Genomic DNA, 14,598 nt, shown 5'->3' with positions numbered 1-14,598 from the left:
AACCAAAGATACAATCGAGAATATTACAGACGATAACAGAACCATTGTAGGTAATCCTTAACCTTTAAAAATGTATGTAAAAAGAAAAATGTAAAAAGTTTAAAGAAAAAACTTAATTTTCGAGACAGTATTATAAAAAGGCAACATAAGAAGAAAGAAAACGATTTACTACTAATATATAAGTACAAATTTAATACACAGTAAGAAGGGGAAGAACAAAAAATATTTTCTTTGCAAAAGCCCCGAGATGTTTAAAGAAAATCTTTTCTTGTGTGGCCCGATATGGTTGGAATGACAAAGTTGATACCAAAAAGCTCATACTCAAAGCAATGTATTTATGCATATGACCAATAGAATATAGACATTTTACTCACGTTGACATCCATTCTTCTTCTCTTCATAGCCCAGCTTACAAAAACATCGGCCAATAGGCACCAGCCACCCTCCGTCGGCGCTACAGTACATTTTGGGTGCATCAAACTCCACCGAGTTATTTACGCATGATCCTTTAACTTCCACCAAAGCTGAATCTCCTCCAGTGACCGTGTCTGGAAACAGGGCCAGATTACGGACTGTAGTTGGACATTTTTTATAAAATACCCTGACTGACACCAGGGCGATACAAGCTCCAACGTCTTGGAACGCTAAGTAGAAGCCCTTCTTGTATAAGTTGCTTATGTCTCTGACCTCGGTGTTCAGCTTCATGACTCTGTCTCCAACATCCACTTGGGTGAAACTCTCATCTGCAGCAATAGTGTCTATTTTAATGAACTGGTTCTCGGGAAAGTGTCGAAGGTTGCTAAAGTTCGACTCATAGTAATATATGTTAAAGGTTTCTTTGCAGGTGCCCGATACTCCAGGTAGGCTGTTACAATCTCGCAGGGTAAACTTGATTTCAATATAGACACGTTGAGCACCTCCTCTTGGGATCCAGCTAGTTCTCAACCAGTTATTTTGGTTGATCTCTAAGACATTGCAAACCTGATAGGTTCTCATTGGGGTGTTTATTTCATCCATTACACTGATTTCTTCCCACTGTTGGCAAAGAGAAAAACATTTAAGCAACACAAATAAAACATTTTCCATAGCTAGCATCTAACTGCTTTCTAATTAGAGAATATGCTGAAAATGTTGACTAATGGATGGATCAAATATGAAAAAAATGAACAAAACCAATGAAATTCAACTTAGTCCATCTTAAAACTCAAAGGGTTACCCAAAGGATAGGTGATAACTTGTAGATCGGTTTGAGTTTGACTCTACAGATACCCTCAAATCCCAGAAACATGGCTCTGAAATGTGCATGCATGCCATCTCCTATTCAATTTCTGTGGGACTATCGAAAAAAGCTGAGAGCTGTACCACATTCCACAGGGGCATTTCAGAGTCCCATTCTCAAGATTCCCAGCCATCACACCATCATTGATCAGCAAGTTATCATCTTTCCTATGCATAGGTGATAGCTCTTAATGATGTCAATAACCCTTAAAACTAAAATACTCTAGAGAAGTCGGAAATACAGACTTTAATTTGCAACTGAACCAAATTATGGATTTAGGATTAGTAGAAACTTGAAGACTTGGTCTAGTGTAACCAATCAGATTCCTAATTTTCCTCCAATTTAATGCATAAGACACAGTTTTTGCTCTAGAAACTAAAATTACAGAGGAGATTTTAACATTTTAGCATCATCTCATTAAGTCTGAAAATACTAACTAGATTTTGGATTCAATTCAGTGCCTGTCACAATCCTTTGTACAAGGAAATTTTATGTAAATGGTATTTAAGCATGCCCGATTAAACAATTATTTTTCTTTTACCAGGCTTTATTAACATAAACTACATAATAACATTTCTTCAATTCTAATTAGATTTTATAATCTTAATATTATCCCATTATAACTATTCTATTCCTCTCCTAAATGTCATGGTGCCTATACGATAGAATGCACTCATTGTAGACTTTGCATATTACATCCTTCTGTAACGATTCTACCACTACAATGTAGACCAAAAATATAGCATCTCACATACTTACCCCCTCTGGTGGATATGCCACCCATCCCAGGTCTCCCAACGCAGACATAGAATCGAGCAAGGTCACTAGAACAAATATCATAAAAATGTTAGTTTATGTAACACTAATATATTTACTTAATGTTAAAATATTGATATACTTCTATCTTTATCTCTGGAAATCTGACCACTAAGACTACCACCTATCCTGAGAACGGGGTCCTAAAGTCCCATGTGAAAGAAGTTGTAGTAGGCCAAAGCTCTCATAGACATTGAATGGAGAGTGGTCAGGCATGGGCCATACCATTCCTTTAATACAGGGGACATAAGACCTCACTCAACTGATTGAGTAGAGTCCTGGTGGTCAAACTAGGCCGATCATACATTTATCACTTATCCTGTGTTAATTTTTGAGTTAAAACGCAATATTCCTCATTCAGGATCCCAGCCTGTTCCTCTTTCAAGCCTTCCAACTATTAGATAGAATGGAGAGTGGATACAAAAAGTGTTTCTCGTTTAGGACTACCCCTAAACTGATGGTGCATTACATAATCAGTTTATTGATTTAAAAAGGCTATAATTCAGTGATCGGTCACAAGTCTTGTTGTAGCAGTATCATCACACGTATGAGGACAACAACCACTGGAGGATAACAGAAGCCTTAGCGTGGGGTCAGCGGATTGGAAAGGAAAGTATAAGTTTTTTGTTATTATTTTATAGCAATTTAGAAAAACTGTGGACAAAACCTTTACTTGAGAATTTGTAATTCCCAATTTCACCAGTGGGGGCACTGGAGGGGAAATGATGGACAGATGGGTCCTAGTAGAAGATCACCCTGTGATCACAGTACAGTCAATGGACCTTTCTGGCATAAAAAAAGAATGTAACATAATTGGACATCCTCTATCATATAATCTATTCAAGTCACAGTGTCAATAATACAATCAGAGATTTTGATGCAGTGACATGTTCAAGATGAATAGAGTCCCCGTATCATGTCTGCCCTTCACACATATTCCCTTTATGTTTTGGACAAAGAATGAAGTAAAGAGTATAAAAAATTGTGTATCTTAAGACATTGGTGACAGAAGTTTTAAGATCTATTCTCTTTGAAATTACCCTTCACATTGTAAAGCAAGTGCATGTGAAGCTACAAAGTCACCGGCTGTGCAAACATCAGTTCTGAACTATCGGAGCAGACCGGAGGTGATTGACATACATCCACTCCTGTCTATATTAACTCTACTACATAAGCTGGCAACACAGAAAGCCAAAATATATAACCGCAAAATGCTTCTGTGTAAAGGAACATACAGTATATACAGAATATACGAAACTCAGACCATTTTTTGCATATGAGAGAAATCACCGGTAAGTCTGAATGAGCCAATATATATATATAAAGAGAGAGAGATAATATATATATATATATATATATATATATATACATATACATATATACATATATATATATATATATATATATATATATATATATATATATTGGCTCATTCAGACACCAGTGATTTCTCTCATATGCAAAAAATGGTCTGAGTTTCACCATGTTACTTTATCAGAGTTTGGTCAGTGTCAGATTTTACCATCACAATTTGGGTAGTTTCATTAGTGTTTCTCAGTTTAAAGAAAAAAAGATGGAGGTTTCTCAAGCTCCTCCTCTCAATCCGTGAAAAACAGACTGAACCCAGATGACATCCGAGTGCTGTTCAATGTTTCACACAGCGGTGTCTCACAGTCCATACTCGGACTGCGATGGATGGTCTAGGCCTATAAGACTGTCAAGTTTGAGATATTAGATCCTCAGACAGATTTTGCATCGTGGTCTAAGTATGGACAGTGGTACACTGATATGTAAAATCGGCCTAAGGTATATAGTCCTACGACCTAAGGTCTATAGGTCCAGCATGAATTAAAAAAAAAAAAAATCACATCAAACTCCCTCATACTGCCATTCATGTCACCAGTTTGTTTGCCATCTCTTCCATCAGAGACAGTGTTGAACACCTGCAGTCAATCATTGGTCTATTTGACCAACGCTAGATTGAAAAAGAAGAAAAAAAAACCTGGTACACCACTTTACAACTATATTCACCCCTCATGCGGAGTGTCCATACAGCCACCCTGTTGAGAGGAGTTCCCAGTGCATATGCTGAGCAGGTTAACACAACCCTATATGCCAAATGATAGAAATTGTGCCAATCTGTGAGGGAAAAATAAGAGCTCTGCACATTGCCTCTTACCTAACAGCATCCCAGGCTCTTCTTTTGATTAGCATAACGTCATCATTGCAGCGTGCCATATATGTGAAAGGTCATCAGAATGGTTTATCAAAAGAACAGCCACAGATGATGGCAGGAAGGAGGAGGCTTGTAGGGCTACCATCAATCCACAGCTGATTACTGACGTGGCTACCTGTCCAGGTCCTGCCTTTTAGTTATTGACTAGGCAAATACATGCTGGTAAAGCTACTTTCAAACTTTATAGAAAAGTGCAGTCTTTTGCACCTTCCTTTAAGATTGGTTAGCAAAATGTATGCTTCCAGTGCTCAGCACTAATGAGTACACCCCAACAGATTTGTCAGAAAACCTTTAATTTCCATTCAGAATCAACATTTTCTGTGGGATACCATACTACAAAATACTTCCACAACATGGGATTTAGTGATTTACTTATCAGTAGTGTTGACCATTCCGATACTGCAAATATCGGGTATCGGCCGATATTTTTGTGATATCGGAAATCGGAATCGGAAGTTCCTATAAGTTCCCAGGCGTGTGCGGTGCGTATAGTTCCCAGGGTCTGGAGAAGAGGAGACTCTCCTTCAGGCCCTGGGATCCATATTCATGTAAAAAATAAAGAATAAAAATAAAAAATATGGATATACTCACCCCTCCGACGGACCCTGGACCTCAGCGGTGCAACCGGCAGCCTCCGTTCCTAAGAATGCAGTGAGTGTAGGACCTGCGATGACGTCGCGGTCTTGTGATTGGTTACGTGACCGCTCATGTGACTGCGACATCATCGAAGGTCCTTCACTCACTGCATTCTTAGGAACGGAGGCAGACGCTTGCACCGGTGAGAGCCAGGGTCCGTCGGAGGGGTGAGTATATCCATATTTTTTATTTTTATTCTTTATTTTTTACATGAATATGGATCCCAGGGCCTGAAGGAGAGTCTCCTCTCCTTCAGACCCTGGGAACCATCCAGGATAGCTTCCGATATTTGTGTCCCATTGACTTGTATTAGTATCGGGTATCAGTATCGGCGATATCCGATATTTTTTGGATATCGGCCGATCCAATCCGATACCGATACTTTTGAATATCGGAAGGTATCGCTCAACACTACTTATCAGTCAGAATAATGTAGTAAAAGTGATACAGAAATGTAACAAAGATGGAACTGCAACCATCTCACAGAGACATCCAGGCTCACCACGGACGTTAACACCTAAAGAGAGTTTCCTGTGACACAATACGGTGTATGCTGCAGAGGAATGGCATGCATGAGTGCCGACTACAAAGGAAGACGTTGCAATATGTCACAAGCTTGTGCATTCCATGGCTAGAAGACTCAGCGATGTCCTTAAAAAATCATGGAGGTCATACGAAATCCAAAACCAGCTAACATAGAAAAACTAAAAAAAACCACATAATATACGGCCTTCACACGGCAAGACGTTGGACGGAACTGCACATTGGGTATTTATGCTTATTTGAGGCTCTTATATTGTTAATTTACATGTTGCTGTATTTAGTTCCCTAGAGCTATGATGTGCATGACACTGTCCCTGATTGTCCTTAGGAGATTGTCCACTTCACATTATTCCATTAATTTCATATATCCTATGGTCAATCAGGGACAGAGGAACTCCCAGAGATGTGTGTGATTCATTATTTGCCCTGTATCTGTCCAGAAACTTTGGTTATGAGCACTATGCTCTTTATTTAGTACTAGCTATTGAACCCGTTCTACGCCCGGGTGGCAAGCATTTATATTGGTATATGGTCTCCATCCTGGTATGTGCTGCTCACATCTTGCTCTCGCATCCTGTCATGTGCTGCTCAATCCTGCGCCCCCATCCTATCATGTGCTGCTCCATCCTGCGTCCCATCCTATCATGTGCTGCTCCATCCTGCGTCCCCATCCTGTCATGTGCTCCCATCCTGCGCCCCCATCCTGTCATATGCTGCTGCATCCTACACCCCCATCCTGTCATGTGCGTGCCCCCATTGTGTCATGTGCTGCTCCCATCCTGTGCCCCCATTCTGTCATGTGCTGCTCCCATCCTGTCATGTGCTGCTCCATCCTGCGTCCCCATCCTATCATGTGCTGCTCCATCCTGCGTCCCCATCCTATCATGTGCTGCTCCATCCTGCGTCCCCATCCTGTCATGTGCTCCCATCCTGCGCCCCCATCCTGTCATATGCTGCTGCATCCTACACCCCCATCCTGTCATGTGTGTGCCCCCATTGTGTCATGTGCTGCTCCCATCCTGTGCCCCCATTCTGTCATGTGCTGCTCCCATCGTGTGCAATCATTCTGTCATGTGCTGCTCCCATCCTGCGCCCCCATTCTGTCATGTGCTGCTCCCATCCTGTGCCCCTATTCTATCATGTGCTGCTCCCATCCTGTGCCCCCATTCTGTTGTAATGTGCTGCACCCATTCTGCCTGTTCCTGTTTCCATTCTGCCATATGTTGCTCCCATCTTTCTCTCTCCAGCTCTACTGCCCGAGTGCGGCTGTGCTGAGTGCGAGCGGCTGTGCTGAGTGCGGGCGGCTGTGCTGAGTGCTGGCGGCTGGGCAGAGGGCGGGCGGCTGGGCAGAGGGCGGGCGGCTGGGCTGAGTGCGTGCGGCTGTGCTGAGTGCGGGCGGCTGTGCGTGGCGGTGCTGAGTGCGGGCGGCTGTGCGTGGCGGTGCCAAGTGCGGGCGGCTGTGCTGAGTGCTGGTGGGTGTGCTGAGTGCGGGCGGCTGTGCGTGGCGCTGCTGAGTGCGGGCGGCTGTGCGTGGCGCTGCTGAGTGCGGGCGGCTGTGCGTGGCGGTGCTGAGTGCGGGCGGCTGTGCGTGGCGGTGCTGAGTGCGTGGTGGTGCTGAGTGTGGGCGGCTGTGCATGGCGGTGCTGAGTGCGGGTGGCTGTGCGTGGCGGTGCTGAGTGCGGGTGGCTGTGCATGGCGGTGCTGAGTGTGGGCGGCTGTGCGTGGCTCTGCTGAGTGCGGGCGGCTGTGCGTGGCTCTGCTGAGTGTGGGCGGCTGTGCGTGGCTGTGCTGAGCGCGGGTAGCTGTGCGTGGCGGTGCTGAGTGCGGGCGGCTGTGCGTGGCTGTGCTGAGTGCGGGCGGCTGTGTGTGGCTGTGCTGAGTGCGGGCGGCTGTGCGTGGCTGTGCTGAGTGCGGGCGGCTGTGCATGGCTGTCCTTAGTGCGGGCGGCTGTGTGTGGCTGTGCTGAGTGTGGGCGGCTGTGCGTGGCTGTGCTGAGTGCGGGCGGCTGTGCGTGGCGGTGCTGAGTGCGGGCGGCTGTGCGTGGCTGTGCTGAGTGCGGGCAGCTGTGTGTGGCTGTGCTGAGTGCGGGCGGCTGTGCGTGGCTGTGCTGAGTGCGGGTGGCTGTGCGTGGCTGTGCTGAGTGCGGGAGGCTGTGTGTGGCTGTGCTGAGTGTGGGCGGCTGTGCGTGGCTGTGCTGAGCGCGGGTGGCTGTGCGTGGCGGTGCTGAGTGCGGGCGGCTGTGCGTGGCTGTGGTGAGTGCGCGCCATTTTCTTGAAGACACACTGCAGTATCCAAGAAAATGGCGGCGGAAAGCACGGACTGCCCAGGCGCCGATTCCGGGAGCAGAGGGACATTCATGCCCCGGAATCAGGTGGCGTAAGTTAGAATTGCTGCATCCTGAGTGCGGGATCTGTCCACACGCCCCCTGTTTCCGGCTGATAAATGTCCCCGTGCTCCCGGAATTGGCGCATGCGCAGTCCGCACTTTCCGGCGCCATTTTCTTGAAGACACACTGCAGTCTTCAAGAAAATGGCACCGGAAAGCACGGACTGCGCAGACGCCGATTCCAGGAGCAGAGGGACATTCATGGGCCGGAATCAGGTGGTGTAAGTAATAAATTGCTGTGGCATGAACTGCCACAGCATCATGAGGGTGGGATCAAGTCCACCGTGTCCCCACGTCCCCTGTTTACGGTTCCTAAATGTCCCCCTGATCCTGGAATCGGCGCCTGTGCAGTCCGCGCTTTCCGGCGCCATTTTTTTTTTCTAGAATACGGACACTGGCTATAATCTAACGCTAGGAGCGTCGTGCTTGCGCAGTCCATAAAGGCTTCGGACAGAGTGACGCTCCTACCGTTATATTATAGGTTAACTAATATGTTGTACTTAACCATGTCTCAAACAGGTTGTAAAAATGTCTTACTAAAGATATGATACACCCTGTATTGTCATATTCAGGATACAGTTATAATACAGGTTTTGTCCAATGTGTGTTTTTTCCATCCGTCTTTTTGGTTTACTCTCATCTCCAATTTTTTAATATTATGTATTTACAATAGAAGCATTTATTTGGTTTGTAATATTGTTTTGTTCTTTGTGTGTAACCTGAAGCTCCTGAGTCTCAGTACAAAATCTACAACAGGGCCCTAAATATCATGAGTCTTTATGATTATTATTATAGTCTTTTCATATGGACCATAGGGACCTTTCGGGACTTCCCCTCCAGGCTCTAGGGCCTGGATGTAATTGCAATTCCTGCACCTATGAAATTCAATTTGTGGATAATCAAAAATAATTGCAATCCTCACCTTGCCCTGAAAACACGTATATGATTATCTGCCATCCCATAGCACTGTATCCAGTCTTTTTCAAGCTCTTTTACGTAAATGCAACCTTAGAAATATGAAAGTGACTTCATCATACATGGCTATGGGTAAAGGGTAGTAATCAACAGCCTGTTCCTCACAAACTAATCTTTTATACTACTGTGCTGTCACACACTATCTGTATAGTTTTGTCAGTGTGATATGACTTTCTCTCCCTATCTCTGATTCTAGGCCGTGAGCGCTGACATGTTCTGCAAATTCCTAAAAATTCTACATGAAGATTGATTGACATTAGTGATGAGCGAGTATACTTGCTGCTCAGGTTTTCCGGAGCATGCTCGGGTGGTCTCCGAGTATTTCGGTGTGCTCCGAGGTTTAGTTTTTGTTGACGCATCTGCATGATTTGCAGCTGCTAGACAGCTTGAATACATGTGGGGGATTCCCTAGCAACCAGGCAACCCCCACATGTACTCAGGCTGGCTAGCAGCCATAAATCATGCATCTGCGTGACAAAAACTAAATCTCCGAGCAGTCACAAATACTCGGAGACCACCCGAGCGTGCTCAGGAAAACCCGAGGAAATAGTATACTCGCTCATAAATAATTCACATCAAATGAATGTTTCATCTCTACCTACAGTCATGGGCCCAAAATGTTGGCAACCTTGAATGTGCCTTTTATAGAAAAAGACCAAAAATTATGTTTATTAGATATGTATTAAAAGGATGAAGTCATCCAAAAACAGACATGCATACACAAAAAGAAACAGATAATCAATGTATAAATCAAAAAGGGGCTTGCTACCTATGCCATACATTAAAGCCTACACTTTTGCCTACCTACCAGTGGAGGTTGGCACCTTAGGCTTCTTTCACATTTCCGCCGGTACGGGGCCGTCACAAACAGTCGGCCCGATGTACCGACGGAAGTTGTGCACAATTGTGCACAACGTGGGCAGCGGATGCAGTCTTACGATGCATCCGCTGCCCATTGTGAGTTCCGGGGAGGAGGGGGCGGAGTTCCGGCTGCGCATGCACGGTCGGAACTGGCGGATTCGATGGGCGAAAAAACGTTACATTGAACGTTTTTTCATCTCGACGGACCGGAAAAACACAACGCATCCGTCGCATGACGGATGCGACGTGTGTCCATCCGTCGCAGTCCGTCGTTAGTTCAAGTCAATGGCAAAAAAACGGATCCTGGGGGCACATTTGCAGGATCCGTTTTTTGCCATAACTAAGGATTGCGACGGCCCCCAGAAGACGGAAATGTGAAAGAAGCCTTAGGGGATACAATAGTGATGCCCCCGCTCCTCAATGGCTCTCCCTGTTAGTCCAAGATGACCCTGATAAAGGGTGTAGTATTACTATGTCCTAAACACATATAGTGAAAAAACTAAATCTGACTAGGCAGGAATGGGAGGAGAGAGTACCTAATAGTGGTGAATGTATACCAGTGTCATAGATGACCAAACTCAATAACCAGCAACCTTAGCCCTACATATACCCTGAAGTTTGTTCCTGCCTACCAGCGGAGGTTGGCACCCTATCAAAAGCGTCAGTAGCTCCCCCTCTCATCGACGGCTGCCCCTTCTATCCCTATAAAGCCCTGGTTTCTAGGGCGAATAACCAGCAAAGCAATATGATAAAAAATGGAGGAAGTAGGTAGTAGAAAGTAGGTAGACTAATAAGTAAGACATACAAAAAAAGGGGTGTCATACCAGGAGTGGCATACATTCACTACTGTTAGGTATGTGTTTTGGACATAGTAATACTACACTAGTTCAATACAGGTAGTCCAGCTGACATATCTTAGTATCCCAGTTTTTCTCATTTCTTCTACCTGCTAACCCTTTCCCTTTATCAGGGACATCTAGGACTAACAGGGAGAGTCTTTGAGGAGTGGGGGCGCCACTATCGTATTCCCTAGGGTGCCAAACTCTGTTGGTAGGTAGGCAAAAGTATAGGCTTTAGTGTAGGACATAGGTAGCAAGTCCCTTTTTGATTTATACATTGATTATCAGTTTTTTTGTGTATGTATGTCTGTTTTTGGATGACTTCATCCATTTAATACATATCTAATGAACATAATTTTAAGTCTTTTTACTATGATAAACAATCTTGAAACTGCTCCAGAAAATGAAGTATTTCTCCCAATAAATTATTGCAATTACGCATGTTTTGCTTTACATATGTTCATTTCCTTTGTGTGTATTGGAAAAACAGAGAAAAAAAAGGCAAATTGGACATAATTTCACATAAAACCCCAAAAATGGGTCGAACAAAGTTGTTGGCACCCTCAACTTAATATTTTGTTACACGCCCTTTGGATTAATTAACTTCAATCAATCGCTTCCTTTAACTATTAACAAGCTTCTCAACTGGAATTAACACATCTCAACTGGAATTTTGGACCATTCTTCTTTTGGACTCTTCTGCTCCATGTCTCTCATATTTGAAGGCACCTTCTCCCAACAACAATTTTAAGATCTTCACAGGCGTTCAATGGAATTTAGATCTGGACTCATTGCTAGCCATTTAACTCTCCAGTGCTTTTGGAGCACCCCGAAGGGCCGTGGAGTACTCGGGCCAGGTCAGACAGTTCTTAAAGGGGAAGTGGTCATGGCAGCGGTGACCTGAACAATGGCTCTGGAAGTACAAATAAAGGTGTAATAAAGTTTATGGGAAAGGGGATTTGTTTGTGACGCCACCTGTAGTACTCGGCAATAAAGGTGTTCGGCTACTTTCACACGAGCGTTGTACGATGCACGTCGCAATGCGACGTTGCGACGTATCAATGCATACTGTGGAAGCGCCGCACAACAGGCGCAGTGGATGCTGTTTTTCCACGCATCTGCTGCCCCATTCTGAGCTCTGGGGAGGAGGGGGCGGAGTTCCGGCCGCGCATGTGCGGTCGGAAATGCTGCACACGACGCACCAAAAAACGTTACATGCAACGTTTTTTGGTGGTGACGGTCCGACGCAACACAACGCAACCGTCGCACGACGGTTGCGACGTGTGGCAATGCATTGCACTGCATCGCTAATAAAAGTCTATGGAGAAAAAACACATCCTGCAAGCAATTTTGCAGGATGCGTTTTTTCTGCAAAACGACGCATAGCGACGTGCAGTGCACGACGCTAATGTAAAAGAGGCCTTAGCCGACGCTGCTGCAGAGTCCGTTGGGGCTTATGGTGATACAGCAGAGTTGGTACAGCTCTACACAGATAGAGCTAGACCTAAGGGCAACTGTATGAATAAATGATGAGATGACGGTGGTTGTGTTAGGCCGGGCAGGTGTTGTAGAAATTATGCAAAGAAACAGTAATGTGCAGTTTCCACTTTTATTCACAGTTCTCCAGTCCACAAACACTAGCCAGATGCTGTGTTCTATATGTCAGTGGTCCAGCAAATTGCAAGGTAGATTGGGATACACCTTTCCAGAACTCCTTTCGTGTGCCTTTCTCTGGCCATCTCACTACACTGGCTTTCCACTTATCCTGCTTAGTGCCTTACCCACAGTGTCCCAGGCCAGCAGCCACGAACCTTATCGGGCGATATTCTCTGAATCCCCTGGATTCTATACGGCTGCCTTTTTGGCAAAGTATGGGTGGATGTGGCTGTGCTTGAGGCATTCCACTAAGTTGGAGCCGGTCCCCTGTCTGTGACCTGGTCCCTCCACATCTGGATACGAGCCCCACAGGTGGCTTCTGCACTACCTGTGCCCCTAGGACCCCTTCTGTCCTTCTGGGAGCTCCCTTCAATATCTCTCTCTCACACTTCTCTGTTCCATCTGTCAGGAGCTGCAGACCCTCATGTCTGCTCAGCTCCACCTCTCTCACAGTTTGACTAACTTTCCCTCCTAATTAGCTCCTCCCCTCTGGGTGAGGTGCAGTACCTCTGTGCTGACTGGACCCCAGGGGCACCACACTAAATTTTCATCCATTTCTTGGTGCTTCTTGAAGTGTATTTGGATTTTTTGTCCTACTGGAAAACCGATGACCTAGGACACAAATCCAGCTTTCTGACACTAGGCACTACATTGTGATTCCTTTGTTAATCTTCATATTTGATGACGCCTTGCACACAGTCAAGGCACTGAGGGCCAGAGGCAGCAAAACAACCCCAAAACATTTTTGAACCTGCACCATATTTGACTCTAGGTACTGTGCTATTTTCTTTGTAGGCCACATTATGTTTTTGATAAGCAGTAGAATGATGTTCTTTACCAAAAAGCTTAATCTTTGTCTTATCTGGACACGACATGCTTTGAAAGAAGGATTTTGGTTAACTCACATTTTGGCAAGCTGCAGTCAGCAAGGGAGTCCTCCTTGGTCACCTGGCATAGGGTTTCATTTATCATTTCATTTCAAATATCGATGGATAGTTTGCACTGACACTGATGCACCCAGAGCCTGCAGAACAGCTCAAATTTCTTTGAAACTTGATTGGGGCTGCTTATCCACCATCCAAACTATTTTGCGTTGCAACCTTTAAGCAATTTTTCTTTGCCATCCATATCCAGAGAGATTAGCCACAGTGCCATGGGTTGTAAACTTCTTTATTATGTTGTGTACCGTAAACAAAGGAACATCAAGATATCTGGGATGGACTTGTAACCTTGAGGTTGCTGATATTTTTCAATAATTTTGGTCTTCAAGTCCCTAGACAGTTCTCTTTTCCTCTTTCTGTTTTCCATGCTTAGTATGGCACACATGGACACACAATGCAAATATTAAGTCTTCTCCCCTTTTTATCTGGTTTCAGGTGTTGTTTTCATACTGCCACAGGTGAGCTTAATCGAGCAAAGTTGTTTACCCACAATTTTCGAAAGGTGCCAACAATTTTGTCCGGACCGTTTTGTTTTTTTTGAGTGAAATTATGGTCAATTTGTCTTTTTTTCTGTATTTTTGTGTTGTACACACAAAGGAAATAAACATGTGTACTGTATAATGAAACATCTATAATTGCAATAATTTTCTGGGAGAAATACTTCATTTTCTGGAACAATTTCAAGGGTGCCAACATTTTTGGCCATGACTGTATAATATATGCCATTCCTCTGTTATTTCTATTGAAAATGTATGAGTTAATTGGAGCTGCGCGCTACTAGCCAGGGGTGTTTCTCTTCCCACTCCGATACTATCCAATCGGTATTGTTTTACTGTGTTAGGGACACACCCTTTTTCACAAGGGGAAAAATAACACCCATTTGGTCATTTTTTCATCAATTTCTAGAAGGAATAATAAAGAAACAGCAAAGAGCTCTAAGTAAAGATGGTTCAGAATTGTTATTTCATTGGAAATACAAGTATCTTCTAAAACACAGAATTCAATTCATGAATGGCTTCAAAATGTTTGAAGGAGGAATGACATATGTTATTGGCAATATAATAATGTAGGTATGGCCTGCTTTATAAGCAAATACCTATGTCTGAGGAAATAGATGCCTACAGACTCCTAATATTAAAAGGACACTTGTCAGGTCCAAGTAAGAAAGTCCTCAAGCCATAAGTTCCATTTAAAATAAGAGTTTATTCCAGCAAAGTTAAAAAGATGATATTCTCTGATACATCCAAAGTATAATTGGCAAATTCCTAAGCATTTCAGACTGCGACCCAGTTTTTATTCATGGATCCATGAATAAGAGCTGAGTTGCAGTCTGCAACTTGTAGGAATGTGTCAGTTATACTTTGGATGTATCAGAAGATGTCACCATTTCAAGTTTGCTGGAATAAACTCTTATTTTAAATGGAATCTACA

The 14,598-nt window shown here is 44.1% G+C and overlaps 1 protein-coding gene across 4 annotated transcripts in view; it reads right to left on the bottom strand.

Annotated features, from left to right (window-relative positions):
- The window catches only part of LOC143808546 (ephrin type-A receptor 3-like), a 401,286-nt gene that overhangs the window by 299,578 nt on the left and 87,110 nt on the right, over positions 1–14,598 (bottom strand). For all 4 annotated transcript variants that reach the window (XM_077291320.1, XM_077291319.1, XM_077291321.1 and 1 more), the window contains 2 exons: positions 2,039–2,103; positions 375–1,035 (listed from right to left, as the gene is read on the bottom strand). In XM_077291320.1, the coding sequence (XP_077147435.1) occupies positions 375–1,035; positions 2,039–2,103 (726 nt within the window). The remainder of the gene's footprint in view (positions 1–374; positions 1,036–2,038; positions 2,104–14,598) is intronic.

Source organism: Ranitomeya variabilis, chromosome 2, assembly GCF_051348905.1.
Source record: "Ranitomeya variabilis isolate aRanVar5 chromosome 2, aRanVar5.hap1, whole genome shotgun sequence".
In the NCBI taxonomy this organism is placed as follows: Eukaryota; Metazoa; Chordata; class Amphibia; order Anura; family Dendrobatidae; genus Ranitomeya; species Ranitomeya variabilis.
This window is presented reverse-complemented; position numbering and strand designations above follow the sequence as displayed.